Source organism: Macaca thibetana, chromosome 2 (genome assembly GCF_024542745.1).
Source record: "Macaca thibetana thibetana isolate TM-01 chromosome 2, ASM2454274v1, whole genome shotgun sequence".
Taxonomy (NCBI): Eukaryota; Metazoa; Chordata; class Mammalia; order Primates; family Cercopithecidae; genus Macaca; species Macaca thibetana.
The window spans coordinates 88,838,041-88,857,256 of NC_065579.1; the positions used below are offsets into that span (position 1 = coordinate 88,838,041).

The window sequence follows — 19,216 nt, forward strand, 5'->3', positions numbered from 1 at the left end:
CAATTTGAGTTTAAAACTATACTAAGTTGGAAGAGTAATCCAAATGAAGAGAAAGCTCCACAAGTACTTGACTATTCCTGTTGGTGACTTGCCATTCTTGTATGTTGTCTTGATAGTGTTTACCTTGGGTCAGTGAAGAAAGAGCTTTGGAGATTATTTTTCTCATTTCTAGTGCTAGAGATATGCTAATTGGTTAAAGTGTACTTGTGAGGGAGCCAGTGAGAGGAGGAGTATAGGCAGTGACCAGAGAACAGGCCAATGGGTGTTATCATGTGTGCTGAATGGCTGCAGAGAGGAAACATCTATTAATTTGTGACTTCTTACATTGCCCGGAAAATTTGTAAGCATGGTCTCTGAAAGAGGCCAAAGAAGAAATGGAAAGGAAATGGCCTTTTGTAGGATAATAACCAATTAGAAACTCGTTGAGGTGATGAGGGACTTCTTTTATATATATATATATATATATATATATATGAGATAGAGTTTTTATAACTTGAAATACCCACATATTCTAATAATGAGTATGCACTTGGCAAGCAATGATTACTGGACTAAAAGCAAAAAGGGTAAAAGAAAGGGATGTAAGAGGAAGTAGGTCAAAAGCTAGGGAATGTTGTATAATGGGAGAAACCTGGTGCTTTATCTTTGTGTGGAGGATGGAAGGAGGGAACTTGGAACTTTTTGATAGATGTGTGAGGGTACTATATACCCTAATTTGTTGTAGAGTTGCCCCCATGAACTCAGCTCGCCCAAAACAGTACGTGGTGGTCTTCCCTCCCCCACTTCTGTATTCTCTCTGTTAATAGCATCATTATCCCACCTGCCAATCAGGCTCAAAGTCTGTCCTTTTTCATTGCTCCTTGAACCACATGGTTCCACGCATAGGAATAATTGTCCTGTCCCCACTCTCTCTGCCTCTTTCCATTTTCATGATCACTGCCCTACTTAAGAGCCCTTTGGTCTCTCCCTTAGACTCCTGCAGTCGCTTGTATCTTGCTCTCCCTGCCTTGTGTTTCTTTCTTCTGTTAATTTTATCCCATGCACTGCTGATCGGATAATTTTCCTAAGCACAGTACTGGTCATGATCAACCCCCCTGGTGGAACACGTTTAGTAGCTCGCCAGTTTTCTATAGAATACATTCCAGATTCCTTAGGATGACATTTGAGGCCTCATCTTCCCTTTTAATCTATTGTTTCCCTCTTCCTGCATGCTGCTGCATTCTAATAAATATTGTTGTTCCCCCTAACAATTGTGTGTTTTTCTGTGTCCATGATTTTGCTCTCACTCTTCTCTTTGCCAGGTTTGCCTTTTCTATTGACATTTCCCCTTGTCAAAATTTCTGCACGGGCTTTAAAACTTAGCTTCAAAGCTATTCTTCTCATTTCTTTTCAAATTCCCTCTCTAACCAGTTGAATTAAAATTTTAATCATTTGTGCCTTTATAATAGCAGTCATTATATTATGCCTTTTGTTTAAGATGTGTCTGTCTTTTCTTTCTTGTTCCTAATTTTCTTAAAGACACTTATAGCCTCTTACACATAGTGAGTACTTAGGAAATGAGAGCTGAGTTAAAGCCAGAGGAATGGCTATGATTTGATAACCGTGTGTGTCGTAAAAAGCCTGTTATACAAAACCATGTCTTCAAGGAACTGCTTGATACAAGGCCGAAGCCATTCACTTCATTGGTCTGTGTGATAGCTAACTTCTCTGGGCTACCTTGACTCTCAGTTGTCTTACTCTCAAACCTCAAAGCAGCTTTCTTCTTCCGTTGCTGATGGACAGATTTTTAGTAGGGCTATTTAAATTTAACTGTACAAGACCAGCCTGGCCAACATGGTGAAACTTTGTCTCTATTAAAAATACAAAAATTAACCAGGCCTGGTTGCACACGCCTGTAGTCCCCGCTACTTGGGAGGCTGAGGCAGGAGAATCACTTGAACCCAAGAGGTGGAGGTTGCAGTGAGCCAAGATCATGCCATTGCACACAAACTTGGGCAACAGAGTGAGATTCCATCTCAACAACAACAACAAAAAATTAGTTGTAGAAGGGTTCTCTAAGAATTCCTGAGGGAAACATGATTAATATTTCTTTGAAATACTACAATTTACATCTCTACCTCTTTATCAATTCAGTTCTCATCCAAAGTGTGATAGAAGTAGGCCAGAAATCACTGAAATGTTTTCAGAGTATGCAAGTATTTGTGCTTCTTCTAAATGGCGTTGAATTCAACTGTTGCACAGTCAATAAAAGAATCTTTTTATGAGTCTTCAGTAATGAGGCTATCCCCTCTTCTAATTGTATATATTTTTGCATCAAACCAGATGGTGTATTGAATAAATGGTCTCCCTTGCTCCTCAGGTTATGGTGGAGAATTCAGACTTTACCCCCTCACAAGTAGGATGTCTCTTTACCTTCCTTGCTCGGCAGCTTGCAAAGCCTGACAACACCTTGTTTGTAAACAGAACACTTTTTGATCAGGTAAGTGTCTAGCAGTGAAAACTAAAAGGGTTTTTCCTGTTTACTGTGCACAGTTCCCTGGATTACACTGTTTCCTGATGTGACAGACTATTGGGTAAATACCTTATCAAGGAGAGGCCTGTTCAGGTTTTGGATCTAAATTGAGGGATATGTGTATGTGGGTGTATGGGTATGTTTTGTGGAGATTGGTTTATAGAGATTGTGTTCTCTCAATTATTCTGTTGCTATGAATTGCCTAGAATTCTTTGCTCAAGAGTTTCCCAATTTAAGAATCTCCCCCATCTCACAGGTAGTAAGAGTATTATGACCATCATCTGGAGAAGAGATTACTTTTGTAAAATCTCAATTTACTTACAAATGACTTTGAAGGTATCTTGTAATCCCGCTTAAATATCTCCTATTTTTCCACAGGTGGCAAAGAAAATACTTTTTGTCTGGAGAAAGTAACTAAAAATGACTAGCATTTTTTGAGCACTTCACAATGGCAGACATTGTTCCAAAACCTTATGTGTGTCTGTTACCTTAGTCCTCTCAAGAGCTCTAAAATAGGGACAGTTATACTCCTTTTATAGATGAGGAAACTAAAGCCTGGAGAGATTAAGTAATTCATGTAAGGTCATACTTAGTAAGTGTTATTATTAGCAGTAAATATTAAGTCTTAATAGAGTTAGTGTCCAAATTCAAGTGGCCTGACTCCTAAGTTCATGCTTTGCTAGGTCCATGGTATCATATCAGGAGACTTAAAATTAAGGTATATAGACAACACTGCCTTATGGTTATGTTTCTTTTCTCTCTCTCTTTTTTTGAGACAGAGTCTGGCTCTGTCGCCCAGGCAGGAGGGCAGCAGCATGATCTTGGCTCACTGCAACCTCTGCCTCCCAGGTTCAAGTAATTCTCCTGCCTCAGCCTCCTAAGTAGCTGGGATTACAGGCGCATACCACCACGCCTGGCTAATTTCTTGTATTTTTTGTAGAGACGGGGTTTCACCATGCTGTCCAGGCTGGTCTTGAACTCCTGAACTCAAAGTGATTCACCCTCCTCAGCCTTCCAAAGTGCTGGGATTACAGGCATGAGCCACTGCACCCAGCCTCTTAGAGTTATGTTTCAAAAGAGTAAAGAAATACATACACAAGGGCTGCCTCAACCTCCCAAAGTACTGGGATTACAGGCATGAGCCACTGCACCCGGCCTCTTAGAGTTATGTTTCTCAAGAGTAAAGAAATATGTATGTAAGGCACATATTAAATTGTTAGCATACCTGAACCTGATGTTACATATACTAGGCTAATCAGTTGGGAAGGTACCTTATACCTGTGGTATTTGTTATGGCTGGGTGTGAATAAGTTGGTTATTTGAAAGGGTAGTTATTACTTTTATTATGAGAGTATTAATGTCTACATGCTGATATCAAATAAAAAATACTTTTTCTTTGGCCAGGTCCTTGAATTCCTTTGTAGTCCCGACGATGACTCCCGACACTCTGAAAGACAGCAGGTATGAACTACTAGAACTCTTTTTGCTAAAAAATAGGAAAGAAGAATAAGCCAGAAAGAACTCTTCTGTGTTAGACCTCACTACACATGAGGGGCAATGACTTGTGCCAAACCCTAATACGAAGTTAGAGTCAGTGGGAACCAGAAAATAGAGTGGATGGTTGTTAGGGTACATGTATAAGAAGCTTATATCAAACTAAATTCCTAGGTAGACTGGATCTGTCTTGCATCTACCATGACATCAAAGAAACGACTTCATCTTCCCCTATTATGTGGTAACAGCTAGGACTTCTTGTACGCTGCATTCCATTGGCATAATTAATCTGGTAACTACTGCTAGCTGCTGTGGTCCTGAAACAAAAAAGCTACAGCGTCCTGAGTATTGACATACCTAACTTTTGAGAGTGCCCTAAAACCCCACCGCATTAGGGCTGACCATTCTGGAGACTAGAATCCACCTGTCCCTCCACTGATTATTATGAGACAGTAACTGTTTGAGTACCACTTCTTTTTATTCATGCCACTTTCTTGAGGTTGCCTTCAGGAGTAAGATTCTTTAAAAAGCATACCCACCATAATTGTGAGCACTAAGAGAGTCAACCCATTTTGTATTCATAGCTAGATTTTGTCAGGCAAGTAAACTAGTAAAATTAAGAACCATGAGAGCTGTGCGGAAGTATGGCTTTATAGCACTGTGGTAATCATACACAGCTGGGAAGTTGAGACTATCAGATAGCAACAGTGACCCCTTTATCTGCACAGCTATGGCGCAGTGACTGCTGCAGAGTATCCTAGGTCAGAGAACAGCTGGTAAAATTTTGGTTATCTCTTAAATTATTTTGAATACAAATAGTAATATGGGCCCCCTCATTTCAGCTGCGTAGTGTGGTAAAAATTATTTATATGAGCCCCAATATTCTTGTTTCCTTTTTATTGTGGTAAGATAGACATAACACATAATTTACCATTTTAACCGTTTTTAGGTGTATGCATAAGTGGTATTCACATTATTGTATAATCCTCATCACCATCCATCCCCAGAACTCTTTTATCTTCCCAAACTGAACTACCATACCAATGAAATCGTAACTCCTGCTCACTATTTCTCCTCCCCACCCCTTAGTAACTACCAGTCCCTATGAATTTTACTACCTTAGGTCCCTCACATAAGTGCAGTCGTACAGTATTCATTCTTTTGTATTTAGCTTATTTCACTTGGCAGAATGTGTTCAAGGTTCATCCATGCCATAGCATGCATGTATCAGATTTTCTTCCTGCTGAATAGTATTCCGTTGTATGTATATACTACATTTTGTTTATTCATTCATCCACTGATGGACATTTGGATTGTTCCACCCTTTGGCTATTTTGAATAGTGCTGCTATGAAAAGTCATAATTTTTAAAAAATTAACATATAAACATGGATACCAGCTGTGGGTAAACAGATTGTAAAGAACCATAAGACATAAAAGTGAGACAAAAATTCACTTCTTGAAAGAATATATACGGACATTTTAGCTTAGCAGAGAGTCAGCTCAGTGTCTCATAGGGCTTCATTCGTAAACTCTGTGGCGTTCTTTCCATGTTTGAAAAGCGGAGCCATTTATCTTTTTATAGGGCTTAAATGCAGTATGATCAAGTTTATGATGTCAGTCTAACCCCTTCCATATGTGACAGCAAGCCAAAATATCATCAACTAAGAATACAAAAGAAAAAAATTAGAAGTTATAGTCTACATGGCTGAATGCAATCTTAAAGAGCTAGTAAATTCTCAAGTGTTTTTACTCATTTATTTTTAAATGTTCAGGTCCTTTTAGAATTGCTGCAGGCTGGAGGCATAGTTCAATTTGAAGAGAGTCGCCTCATCCGGATGGCAGAAAAAGCTGAGTTGTAAGTTGTTTTGAGGCATATATTAGTTTGCCATAGAAATATTAAATTACATTTCTCTAACTTAAAGCCCAGTTTATTGATGCATTGCTGCTTTTTTAATTAGGAAAGATTATACAAATAACAAAAAGCTAAGTGTGAAGTTTTTGCCTTTTAATTGAATTCTAGAAATTAGTGAAATTTGCAGAAATTGATAGGGCAAATATGAAGCTTTTATATAATTGTTTAAACATAAAAGTGAAATAGCAGTCTTATGATGTTTTATTTTAGATTTTTCCTTTAATATTTCCATGTTTCATAAATTTTTATGGTTACCTTAGCTATATTAGAGACAATGTAGTTATTGACATAGCAAATAAGAGAATATCACATTACTACTTATCTAGTATGCTGTATTTATATGACGTAATTCTGAACAGAGGAACTTTATGTAAAATTTTTGTAAATTATCAATATCTAACATAGTCACTATTTCTTATGTGATACATTATTGCTTTAGTATTTCTTTTGTATTCAGCATTGAAATTTCTTATAAACATAATATGTAGCAGCCTCTTGAACCTGTAGTTAAAGGAATGGCAGATACTCATCTTCCCTAGATATTCACTGTAACTTTATTTAACAGTAGAAATCACATCTACTATATTAATTTTTCTTTTCTTTCTTTTGAGACAAGGTCTCCCTCTGTTGACCAGGCTGGAGTGCAGTGGTGTGATCATAGCTCACTGCAGCCTTAACCTCCTTGTCTCAAGCAATCCTCCTGCATCAGCTTCCATAGTAGCTCGGATGACAGGCACATGCCACCATGCCTGGCTAACTTTTAGTTTTTTTTGTAGAGACAGGGTCTTGCTATGTTGCCTAGGCTGATCCCAGACTCCTGGTCTCAAGCAATCCTCTTGCCTCAGCCTCCCAAAGTGCCTGGCATGAGCCAGGACACCTGGCCCACTTTCCCTAATACTAACCTGTGTGCCAGAGCAAATGTCTCAAAAACCTGCCTGTTTGGTACACTGAAGTTTTTCCCTTTACATTCTAGCTATCAAATTTGTGAATTTATGTATGAAAGAGAACACCAATATGACAAAATTATTGATTGCTACTTACGTGACCCTCTGAGAGAGGTGAGTCAAGACACTGCTTTACCCTTTTTTCTTACTCAGCCTTCCCTCTTATTGAGTACAAATAACTGTTGAGTAGAAATATTTGTGCATGTGCATGAGCCAAATATACATTGATAATTAAAACAGATATAGTTCTTGCAGTTTTGGAATGTATGATTTAGTGATGGAGACTGACAATTAACAAAGCCAAATATGATTACAAATGGTGATAAATGCTAGGGAAGAGAAACCGAGTGCAACTTTAGAGGATAATGGGGAATTGACTTATGCAGAGTAGCCAGGGGAAGAATTTCAGAGAAAGTGACATATAAACTGAGTTTTGGAATTTGAGAAGCCCGTGAAGGAAAGAGTCAAGAAGAGTGTTTCAGGATGGGAAACTGTATATGCAAAAGACCTGAGGTGGGGAAAATGGACATGTTCAAGGAGCTGAGTAGAGATCATATAGATGACGTGAAAATCAGCATAGGTGGAGCATAATAGACAAGGGCAGGAGTGGTTTGAGCTGAAATTGGGAATGTGGACAATGGGATCCCCAAAAGCCAAAGTGTGATACTTCTTCATTATGTCACTGAAGATTAATGAATTGAAACCAAAATTAATTAGAACAGATATTTTGCTTCTAAGAGTCTACCCTAAATTTTAAACAATTACCCTTTCTTTTTAGGGGCAGAGTTTTCCATCAGTTAACAATCTCCAGATGGTTTTTTATCTTCAAATGATAGATGTTTACTAAGACTGGTTCAGTTGGTAGGGACTAAATCTTGAGTGAGTGAATGAATAAATTATATTGTCTTGTGCTCTTCAGGAAGAAGTCTTTAATTACATTCACAATATCTTATCCATTCCCGGACACAGTGCAGAGGAGAAGCAGTCTGTATGGCAGAAAGCAATGGATCATATTGAGGTACTGATGTGCAAAACTTCACACTTTACCATCTGAATGGTCATCTAACCCAAGTTAACTTTATGCCAACTAAACAATGGCATGTATCATATTAAGTTGGTTTAATTTAGGGTTAAAATGTTTTTCATGTGTAATTATTCTACCTCATATTTGTATTCATAAAGTCTGTGTCACATGCAATCTATTACATCCTGACTTCTGAAACTAGCCCATGTTCAGTCAGCTAGTGACAAACTAGTATTAGTGCATTTTTACAAAGTTCCTAGAATGATTCTGAGAGTACTACTTGTCCTTTTTTCCTAGTATGTGATGGGTGCCGTACCCTCCAATCATCTAATGGACTTTTAGAAAAATTACTGCAATGATGTATTTCTCCTCCTTATATAACAGGATGATGATTCTGACCTAGCTGTGGTCAACTAATTCACTGATTTTGTTGATGCCTGCAGTTTTACAGAGGATGCAAGTGTTCACTTCTATTGAAACAAAAAGTTCTTATTCAGAAACAACGCTTCTGGATATACAAATAGACTACCTGTGTGATGAGGGCTGTGATCACAATGTGTTCTGAAATGGGACCCAAAAATCACTTCTTACTTGAGTTTCCTTATGTTCATAACATACTCCTTACCCCAGAATCCAATAGAACTAGCAGTTTTGTTGAAATCTATTATTTTTATGATTTATGTTATTTTATCTATTCTATTATGTTTATTTCTGATTATTGAAAAAATAGTAAGAAAAGAGGCATTCCTCTTTTGGAAATAATATTTAGACTGAGGTAGTCCTAGTTTTGGAAATAACGTTTAAACCGAGGTAATCCTAGTTTTGGAAATAACATTTAAACTGAGGTAATCCTAGTTTTGGGAATAACATTTATATCTACAGAGTTGCTCTCGTTCTCCTCATATCAAGAATCAGGTGGTGGATTTAGAGATGTAGTAGAGATATGATTATTCAACATGTTTGAACATTTTTTTATAGATACGAAAAACTATAAGAAAAGATATGATGTAGATACTTTATTTTAGTTTCTGAAGGTTGTAAAGTTTAGAAAGATCAGAGGTGTGAATAGCATCTTCTTGTGAAATATCTGACATGAAAGGTGGTATAGCCAGTCATGAGATACGTGGTCTGAAGTAATTTCCACACTGCTGTATTCCACACTGCTGTATTGATTGAGAACATGGAATATATTATTTAATGTTGTTATATTTCTGCTAACAACAGATGAATATATCATGGCAGGATAACCCAACAAGTCATTCTCTGATTTTGTGTTTTATATTTTTTCCCTTTAATCATTTAGTACTCTTTTTCATCATCCTCTTCAAGTCTCCATGGTTATATTATGGTTCAGTTCTCATTTCACCTCATCTGCATTATACAGTGGTTTGAGCACATGGATTCCAGACCTCAAAAATGAAGCCACATCTCTGCATTATGTGAAATGTGATAAATTAATCAATGGGCAAACAGATTACTCAGCAAAAAGCTCAAGCTGGGGAAGCAAGAAGTATTTCTGCTGTGCAGTAATTATTTTTGCTGACTAGTTTTTCCCACATCTGCATATTTTTCACCTTGAACTTTTTAATATCTCTTAAGGCCACAGTGACAGGTGTATAAACTTTTGTTGAAGGACTTCTATGTCTTCAGTAATGTAAATATAATCAACATTAAATACATAGGACAAAAAGTCATAAAGAAGTTTTCTGACAAGATACACTTAGTTTATAGCTTAGTGGTTCTTAACACATTTGGGGCTCTACACTGTTTTTGAGACTCTAATGAAAGATTTAGTCTTATGCCTCATAATATTGCACATGTACATAGATATTATGACTCTGTTTAAAGTTTCAGGGATCTACAGATCCCTAAAAGTCTTTCTTAGATGACAAATCTCTGGTTCAGATGGTTTTTTGAATATGAAAGGTTTCATTAGATTGTGATGACATTTTATATTTTGAAATTTATAAAACATTCAAAAAAGTACATAAAACACATGTACAGCTTAATTAAAAATTAAAAAGCAAACATCCTAGGTCCTGAACAAGAAATATTATATTTCCATACCTCAGACATTTCCCATGTATTCTTTTCTGATCACAGTTTTTTTCTTCCGCCCTTCCCCCATGTAGCCATTATCCTGGTTTTTGTGACAGTTTCTTACCTTTTTGTATACTGTTATTGCATGTGCATGCATCCCTAAATATATGTTTTTGTTTTGCCTATTCTTGAACTTTGTGAAAATGAAATCGTACTTTATTTTCTTATTTTTGCCCAGTATTTTGTTTGAGAAGATTGTACATTTTGTTTTATGTAGCTACAGTTGATTTTTATTGTATAGTATTCCATTTTATAAGTATATCACAGTTTATCCATTCTACTGCTGCTAGACATTTCAGTTGTTTCTAGTTTTAACTATTAAGAATAGTCTGTTCATAATCATATGTGCATCTTGTGCACAGCCACAGACATTTCTCTAAGGCAGTGATTCTCAGTTTCGTCCCCAAACCAACATCACAGCATCAGCTGAGAATTTGATAGAAATGCAAATGCTCCACTTCAGACCTCCTGAATCAGAAACTCCGGGTGAGGCCTAGCAATCCCCTAAGTTATTTTGATGTATGCTAACTCATAATCTCTGCTCTGGAGTATATAATTGATAGTTGAGATTAATATTTTAAGTTTCACTGGATGCCAGCACTGTATGAGAGTTCCTATGGACTCTGTATCCTTAGCAAACTTTAAATCTTTCCCGATCTAGTGGATGTGTAATGATATCTAATTATGTTTTACATTTACCTTTCCTTAATTACTAATAAGATTGACAGCCTTTTCATATGTTTATTGGGCATTTAAGTTTTCTGTTTTGTGAAGTGCCTGCTGAAGTTTTTTGCCCACTTTTCTGTTTGAATGTCTCATACTTACTGCTTTGGAAGATTTCTTTATGTATTGTGGATGTTAGTCTTTTATCAGCAATATATTTTGCAAATATCTTCTCCCGTTCTGTGGCTTTTCCTTTCAATCTTTTTGTGTTTTTATTTAAGTGGTCAAAATAATAATTTCCCCCCTCCACTTTATGTCCTGCTTTCTTTCTTATTTCTTTTTAAGCTTTGGCTCTTGAGTTCCACCTGAAAGTAATTTTTGTACGTAGTATGAGATAGAAGTCAAGTTAATTTTTTAGAATACAGATGCCCAATTTTCCCAGCAGCAGTTATTTTTAAAGGTTGCCTTTTCCTGTTGTTCAGTAATGCTGCCTTTGTGATGAGTATATCAAGGATCTATATGCGTAGTCTATTTCTCTGGTCCTTCTGTTCCATTGGTCTGTTTGTCCGTCTCTGCATCAGTACCACACTATTTTTAATATTGTTGCTGTATGATGAGTCTTGATATCTTTAACAGAATCTTGTCTATTATTGACTTTTGATACTTTCAAATATATTTTAGAATCAGCTTATTAAGTTCCACCAAATTTTTTTTAACTTTGTAATCAGGCATTGCACTGAATCTATCAATAATTTTGAAGATAACTTGCAATCTTTACAATATTGAGTCTTCATATCTATGTATGGTATAATCCTTTATTTAATATCTTCCTATAAAGTTTTATTTTTATTTATTTATTTTTTTGAGACAGAGTTTTGCTCTTGTTGCCCAGGCTGGAGTGCAATGGCACAATCTCGGCTCACCGCAACCTCCACCTCCCAGGTTCAAGCGGTTCTTCTGCCTTAGCCTTCCCAAGTAGCTGGGATTATAGGCATGCGCCACCAAGCCGGGCTAATTTTGTATTGTTAGTAGAGATGGGGTTTCTCCATGTGGGTCAGGCTGGTCTCGAAGTCCCAACCTCAGATGATCTGCCCGCCTCAGCCTCCCAAAGTGCTGGGATTACAGGCGTGAGCTACCACGCCCAGCCCCTATAAAGTTTTATAATACCCTCTGTGGAGACTTTCCATCCTTTGTTTTCATTTTGTTTGTTTTGTTTTGTTTTTCTGAGACAGAGTCTCACTCACTGTGTCGCCCAGGCTGGAGTATAGTGGCACCATCTAGGCTCACTGCAACCTCAGCCTCCTGGGTTCAAATGATTCTTTCCTCATCCTCCCTAAATAGCTGGGATTACAGATGTCACCACCACTCACAGCTTATTTTTGTATTTGTAGGAGAGACAGGATTTTGCCATGTTGGCCAGGCTAGTCTCAAAGTCCTGACCTCAAATGATTCACCTGCCTTGGCCTCCCCAAGTGCTGGGATTACAAGCATGAGCCACCATGCCCAGCCCCATTCTTTGTTATACCTGCTGTCACAACTTCATATTTTTAATGCTGTTGTTAATGGCATTTTTAAAAATTTCATTTCCGCGGGTCACGGTGGCTCACTCCTGTAATCCCAGCACTTTGGGAGGCTGAGGCAGGCGGATCACCTGAGGTCAGGAGTTTAAGACCGGCCTGGCCAACATGGTGAAACCCCGTCTCTACTAAAAATATAAAAATTAGCCGGGCGTGGTGGTACATGCTTGATCCCAGCTACTCTAGAGGCTGAGGCAGGAGAATGGCATGAGCTTGGGAGGCGGAGCTTGCAGTGAGCCGAGATGGCGCCACTGTACTCCAGCCTAGGCAACAGAGCAAGACTCTGTCTCAAAAAAAAAATCTCATTTCCAACATAAGTATGTTTACTATAAGGATTTTTATGGAAGTTTTTTTCTATTTCTAGTATGCCAAAAGTCCTCATGAATGGATTTTGAATTTCATCATGTTTTCTTCCTTATTCTGTTTTTGTGTTACATTTTATTGATATTAAACCAACCTTGATTTTTGCAGCTAAGTGCTACTTGATCCTGATATATTATTCTTTTTACACATTGCTGAATTTCATTTTTATTTAGGATGTTTGTATCTATTGTGGCTCAGATTTATCTGTAATTTTGTCCTGCTGGGTTTAGTTGTCAAAATGTTACTAGCTTCATACAATGCACTGAAGAATTTTTCTTTTTTCTGTTCTCTGTTGTAAGAGGTTTAGTTAAGGTTGGGATTATTTCTTCCTTAAATAGTTACTAGAACTTACCAGTGAGGCTATTTGAGCCTACAGTTTTTCATATGGGAAGTTTTTACTCATTCAGTTATTTTAATAGTTAAAAATCAAATCAGGGGCAGACACGGTGACTCATGCCTGTAATCCCAGCACTTTGGGAGGCCAAGGCAGGATGATCTGTTGAGCCCAGGGCTTCCAGATCAGCCTGGGCAACATAGCCAGACCCCGTCTCTACCAAAAAAAAAAAAAAATCACATCAGGCTATTTCTTCTCAAGTCGGTTTATTAAATTGTACTTTTAAGGAATTTATTTTGTTTAAATTTCCAAATGCTTGGCATAAATTCATTCATCATAGCTTATTTTTGAATGTCTACAGATCAGTAACAGTGTCTCCTTTGTAATATTTAGTTATACCTTCTCTCTTATTAGGAGTATTGCATTAAAGTTATATAAACTATAGTTATTTGTGGCAGCTAATTATTACGAATCTACAAGTACTACCTAACATGATAATTATGAGATACATTGTGAATGTTGTAGTCATAGTAGCTTGTCTGAGTTTTATTTAATAATACAGTATTTTGTATTTGGTCTTTGTGTTTTAGCCGTGTATCATGGTTGTGTTTGATCACAGTGTCCCCACAGAGAAGGTAAATTGGAAAGGTAGAGTATTAGGTGACAGAAACCAAGTAAGAAGAGAGTTTTAAAAAGAAAAGGATAGCCAGTAGTGTCCAGGAAAGTCCAAGGGGAGGTCAAATTAAAAGTCTTATATTTGACAAATAGATTTTATTAACAATGTTTGATTAAAAGTGGTCAACATTTTACTTTCATGTAAAATTTAAGACCTGAAGTTTATTTCTTAAAATGCTTGCAGTTTCTAAATCCACTGGGCACCAGAAGTAAAGTTTTAAAATTCTTAGCCAGATAAATTACAACTATACTTTCTCATTTCTTCACGTTATTACTTTAAGCTCCAGGGTGAAATGCATTGACAGGGAACTTGGGAAGCTTTTGTTCCTTCTGTTTCTCCTGCAGATATCATGGCTGAAATCCAGAATTCTACAGTGCTTTCATTTTCTAAGAGTTCTGAATTACCTTTCTTTAAATTAAATTTTGATTTTTTTTTTTTTTTACATGACACATTTCTAATTTTGCTCATTTGCAAAGTGCCCTTTAAATTGAGGCCCTATATCAAGGTCTGCTGAAATGCAGTATGGGAGCTCGCGACTATATTGAGGTAGGTAATCATGCCTCATATCTGTGGATATGCTGGTTAAATGAGCAATTAAAGATGGCTTTGTGTTTTCCTTTAACTCCAGGAACTTGTGTCCCTGAAGCCCTGTAAAGCTGCGGAGCTGGTTGCCACCCACTTTTCTGGACATATTGAAATGGTCATTAAAAAACTTCAGGTATGTATTGCAAATATATATTGGGGAAAAATATCTAGTGGAGAGACAATTATTAAATCTTCACCTAAGAAGTTTTGATTATAGTGATTTCTTCAGTTGATATTTATTAGCAATTTCTGTTAGGTTGGTACAAAAGTGATTGTGGTTTTTGCCATTTCTTTAATGGCACAAACCTAATACCGTGTGTGTGTGCGTGTGTGTGTGTGTGCGCGTGTGTGTGGGAGCAGTTGTGTGATGATCTCTTAGTTTGGAAATGAGGGAGTTGATCTTTGTGCATAACAAATATGAGCTTCAGAGAAGCATTTCTGGAATTATAATGTACTTATTCTAGAAATCCTAATCCACAGATCCTCTCTTCCCCCATTTTCTTTTGCTGTAGGATCCACAACCCTGTTTTCTTTTTTCTTTTTTTTTTTTTTGATACGGAGTCTCACTCTGTTGCCCAGGCTGGAGTGCAGTGGTGCGATCTCCACTCACTGCAAGCTCCACCTCCTGGGTTCACGCCATTCTCCTGCCTCAGCCTCCCGAGTAGCTGGGACTACAGGCACCTGCCACCACACCTGGCTGATTTTTAAAAATATTTTTAGTATATTTAAATATATGTATAAAATATATTTATATATTTATATTTTATATATTTAATTTTTTAATATTTTATATTTTTAGAGACACAGTTTCACCATATTAGCCAGGATAGTCTCGATCTCCTGACCTCGTGATCCACCTGCCTTGGCCTTCCAAAGTGCTGGGATTACAGGCATGAGCCACCACTCCTGGCCCACAACACTGTTTTCTTTGAGATTCATATTTATTCAAAACTTTGTCATCCTGAAATTGTGCTGTTTAGAATTTTTCTTGGAAAATCTTAACTAGAATGCAGCTATATGCGTGGTAAATATTGAGAAGCTCAGTTAGAAGTACTATTGAATGCGCTATTTAAGGTATTCCACTTACCACTTACCATGGCAGTGCTGATGTTGAGTTTGCCCCCTGTCATTGTAGCCACAAGTGATAGAGGCAGGGAATAGGACAATGACAGGGACTTGAAGCACCACCCAAAGTCCTCAAGTGACATTAATAGTGGTTGGGAATAGCTGTGCAAGCAGGAAATCAGAGCAGTGAGTAGGAGGTAGCTGGCATGAGAGACAAAAACATGGAATTCATTCATTCAGACACTTAGTGCAGCCCCACTCTCTAGCAGTGTGCTAGGCCCTAGGGACAGAAATAAGAATACAACCTTTTCTTAAATTTTCCCTCTGGAACAGAGAAGCACTTGCATAATTACAGTCCAGTGTTGACAGAGCTACACTAGAGATATGTGAAAAGTGCTGTAGGAACAAGAGAAGAAGAGTGTGATGGATTGCAAGAAAGACAAGAATGCCGAAAGATCCCTAACCTGGTCTTGAATGCCTAATGTCAGATTTCCAAGCAGAGACTTGGGCAGGGCTTTCTCGATAAAAAGGTTCTGGATATAAAAAGCCTTGAAGGCATGAAGCAGCCTGCATGTTCGGAGAACAGTCAGGTCTGTGTGAAGCATGACGTCGTGGGGGTGATGGTGGAAGTGGCATTAGATTAAGCTATTAGTGATAGGCTGGAGGGGAGGAGCTAAACTAGAGGGGTGGCAAAATACAGCTTGGAGACAAATGCGGAATGGTTTCATATATGATGCTATGAAATTTAAACTGTCTTCTGTGTACTGAGAATTAGTGTGTGTGTGTGTGTGTGTGTGTGTGTGTGTGTGTGTGTGTGTGTGTGTGTGTGTGTGAGATTTTGGCTCTGTTGCCCAGGCTGGAGTGCAGTGGTATCATCTCGGCTCACTGCTACCTCTGCCTCCTGGGTTCAAGCAATTCTCCTGCCTCAGTCCCTGAGTAGCTGGGATTACAGGCGCCTGCCACCACGCCCGGCTAGTTTTTGTATTTTAGTAGAGACGGGGTTTCACCATGTTGGCCAGGCTGGTCTTGAACTCCTGACCTTAGGTGACCCACCTGCCTCAGCCTCCCAAAGTGCTGGGATTACAGGCGTGAGCCACCGTGCCCGGCAAATTACTGAAGTTTTTTAAAGCTAAAGGGCAGTATCATTAGATCCATTTTACAGAAAATTAACTTTGTATAGCAGTGGGGAGAATGGACTGGAAAGGAGAGCGAATGGAAGAGAGAGAAGGTCTAGGCAAAAGATGGAGGACTAGCACTAAGTCAGTGGCAGTTGGAGAGGACAGATTTAGGACATTTTTGTAAAGTAAAATGTATAGGATCTGGAAATTAGTTGAATGTGGTGGGAGGAGTTAAAAACGACTCCCAGGTATCATTCTTGGTTGTCCAGCATGATAATGATGAGGTCCATTAACTCAAGAAAAAGACTCATCCATTAATTCAATAATTACTCCTGTACCTGCTCTGGGCCAAAAATATTAAGTACTGAGGATACAAAAGCATGTAAGTGTGATCCTGCTCTCTAGAAAGAAGACAAATAAGCCAAGACAATTACAGACTAGTTTGATCGGAATGCTAATGGAGCCCAGGATTCTAAAGTAGTACACGGAAGGACATGAAATTCAGTCTACTGAGGGAGGGTAGGAGGAGGTTTCTACCAAAATTACTCTCAACCTCCAGAGCTTCTCTCCCCTTTAAAAGTCAGCACTTCTGGTAAATTTTGCCTGTGGTGGGGGCTGTGTTGTCATTGTCCTTTAAGATTTAAAATGATCACTTGTGGCCGGGCGCGGTGGCTCAAGCCTGTAATCACAGCACTTTGGGAGGCCGAGACGGGCGGATCATGAGGTCAGGAGATCGAGACCATCCTGGCTAACACGGTGGAACCCCGTCTCTACTAAAAAAGAAAATACAAAAACTAGCCAGGCGAGGTGGCGGGCGCCTGTAGTCCCAGCTACTCGGGAGGCTGAGGCAGGAGAATGGTGTAAACTTGGGAGGCGGAGCTTGCAGTGAGCTGAGATCTGGCCACTGCACTCCAGCCTGGGCAACCGAGTGAGACTCCGTCTGAAAAAAAAAAAGAAAGATCACTTGTAGGGTTTTCTTTTCTTTTCTTTTCTTTTTTTGTAGTCTCTAAGAATATTAAGAGACAGACCCAGTAGATAAATATAATGTCATTCATCAGACAAATATATAGAAGTAAAGTACAGGCCAGACACAGTGGCTCACACCTATAATTCTAGCACTTTGCAAGACCCAGGCAGGCATATCGCTTGAGCTTAGAAGCTCAAGACCAGCCTGGGAAACATGGTGAAACCCCATCTCTACAAAAAAAATCCAGAAAATTAGCTGGACATGGTGGTGTGTGCCTTTCATCCCAGCTATATGGGAGGCTGAATTGGGATGATCACCTGAACCCAGGAGGTTGAGGCTGCAGTGAGCTGTGATCATGCCACTGCATTCTGGCCTGGGTGACAGAGTGAGACCCTGTCTCAAAAAAAAAAAAAAAAAAGCTGAAGTATGATGGATAATAAAAAGCTTTCTATTTGTGGTCTGTTTGTGGAGTCTTAGACAATTCTTTTAAAGAAATGAAGTATTTACTTTATTGCCTAGCTTTATAAATTCTGCAAGAATCCCATATAGATCTTACAAAGTATGTTTACTTTTGATTGACAAGAAATATGCCTCTAACCAATTGTTTTCAGAATTCTTAAAATGAAAAATATGCCAGAATGTTAAGTTATAACCAAGAAGAAAGTCATGTAAAACAACACAAAGTGATAGTGAAGAAATAGAAAATCAAAGACTGATACAAATAAATATATTTTTTAAATCATATTTTTATATTAATCTTTTTCATCCTTAGGAGTCTCCCATTTTTTTACGGATGAAGTGTGAATGTGTCAAAAAATACAAAACAAAAAAGAAAAACTAAACAATAACAATTTTTGCATAGGTTTCCCAAGAATTTAGAAATATTCATATTTTTGTAGTATTTGAAGGTTTATCTCTTTTAACCCTCACTACTACCCTGTGTGGAAGGCAGAGAAGATATTGCTGTCCTCTTTTTTTTTTTTTCACATAAGGAACTTGAATTGCTCAGAGGATAAGTAACTTACAGGAAGTCACATTGTGAGTAAGTGACAAGAACAGAACCCAGATTTTTTGGCGTATTGATTGCTAACATGTTGCAGTTTGATTGGCATCTCTTCTGTAGTTGTTTATATTGTTCATGAGCTTTTTTGGTGGTGGTTGTTAACTTGGACCTCAAACTCCCACCTTCCCTCGATGAACTATCTCACAGCAACCCATTGCCACAGGAGGACCAGGTTAAGGCCGGGTGAAACTGATCAGTGCAGCGAGAGCTCAGCATCCACAGAGCAGTTCCAAGCACCTGCCACTCCGGGGGTCCTTGTGCTGGGAACAGTTCGGCGACTTGTCTCAGTAGAGGTCTTTTTTGGGTGATAATAGGGTGTTTGTGTTCCGTTTACACTGAGAAGTGAATGTGCGACAGTGATTAGAATTATTGAGAAGACATAAAGAACCTCCAAATGATTCTTTAGAATTTCTTAGATACGTATCGAGGGCTTTATGGAAGTACTCAGATATCTGTGCATAAAGGGATAGGTTAAAGTAGTTCTTTACTATGGAAGAATTTGAAAAATTTGTTTTAATATTTAATTGTAATTTTTATTGATTTTCTATTCAGAACCAGGTTTTGCTTTTCAAATTTTTGAGGAGTCTTCTTGACCCAAGGTATGTTGATAAACTTTAGTCTTTCATTTTATATATATATATATGAGAAACAAAAGGAAATAAATTGAGATTAAGTTACCAGCCCATAGTATCTAAATAGTACAATTATCTCTTAATTTTTTAATATTAGTAGGAGCAACTGGTACACAGATAATGTGAAAATAGAAGATATGAACAATAGATTGTATCTTGAGATAATACTTTTCTTTCCATTTGAA

General features: G+C 38.0%; 1 protein-coding gene across 2 annotated transcripts in view; it reads left to right on the forward strand.

The window, feature by feature from the left end:
* Positions 1–19,216, forward strand: part of VPS8 (VPS8 subunit of CORVET complex) — a 249,543-nt gene that overhangs the window by 111,455 nt on the left and 118,872 nt on the right. For both annotated transcript variants that reach the window (XM_050778327.1, XM_050778328.1), the window contains exons 29-35: positions 2,360–2,479; positions 3,917–3,973; positions 5,781–5,863; positions 6,894–6,978; positions 7,784–7,882; positions 14,230–14,319; positions 18,952–18,998. In XM_050778327.1, coding sequence (XP_050634284.1) covers positions 2,360–2,479; positions 3,917–3,973; positions 5,781–5,863; positions 6,894–6,978; positions 7,784–7,882; positions 14,230–14,319; positions 18,952–18,998 — 581 coding nt within the window. The remainder of the gene's footprint in view (positions 1–2,359; positions 2,480–3,916; positions 3,974–5,780; positions 5,864–6,893; positions 6,979–7,783; positions 7,883–14,229; positions 14,320–18,951; positions 18,999–19,216) is intronic.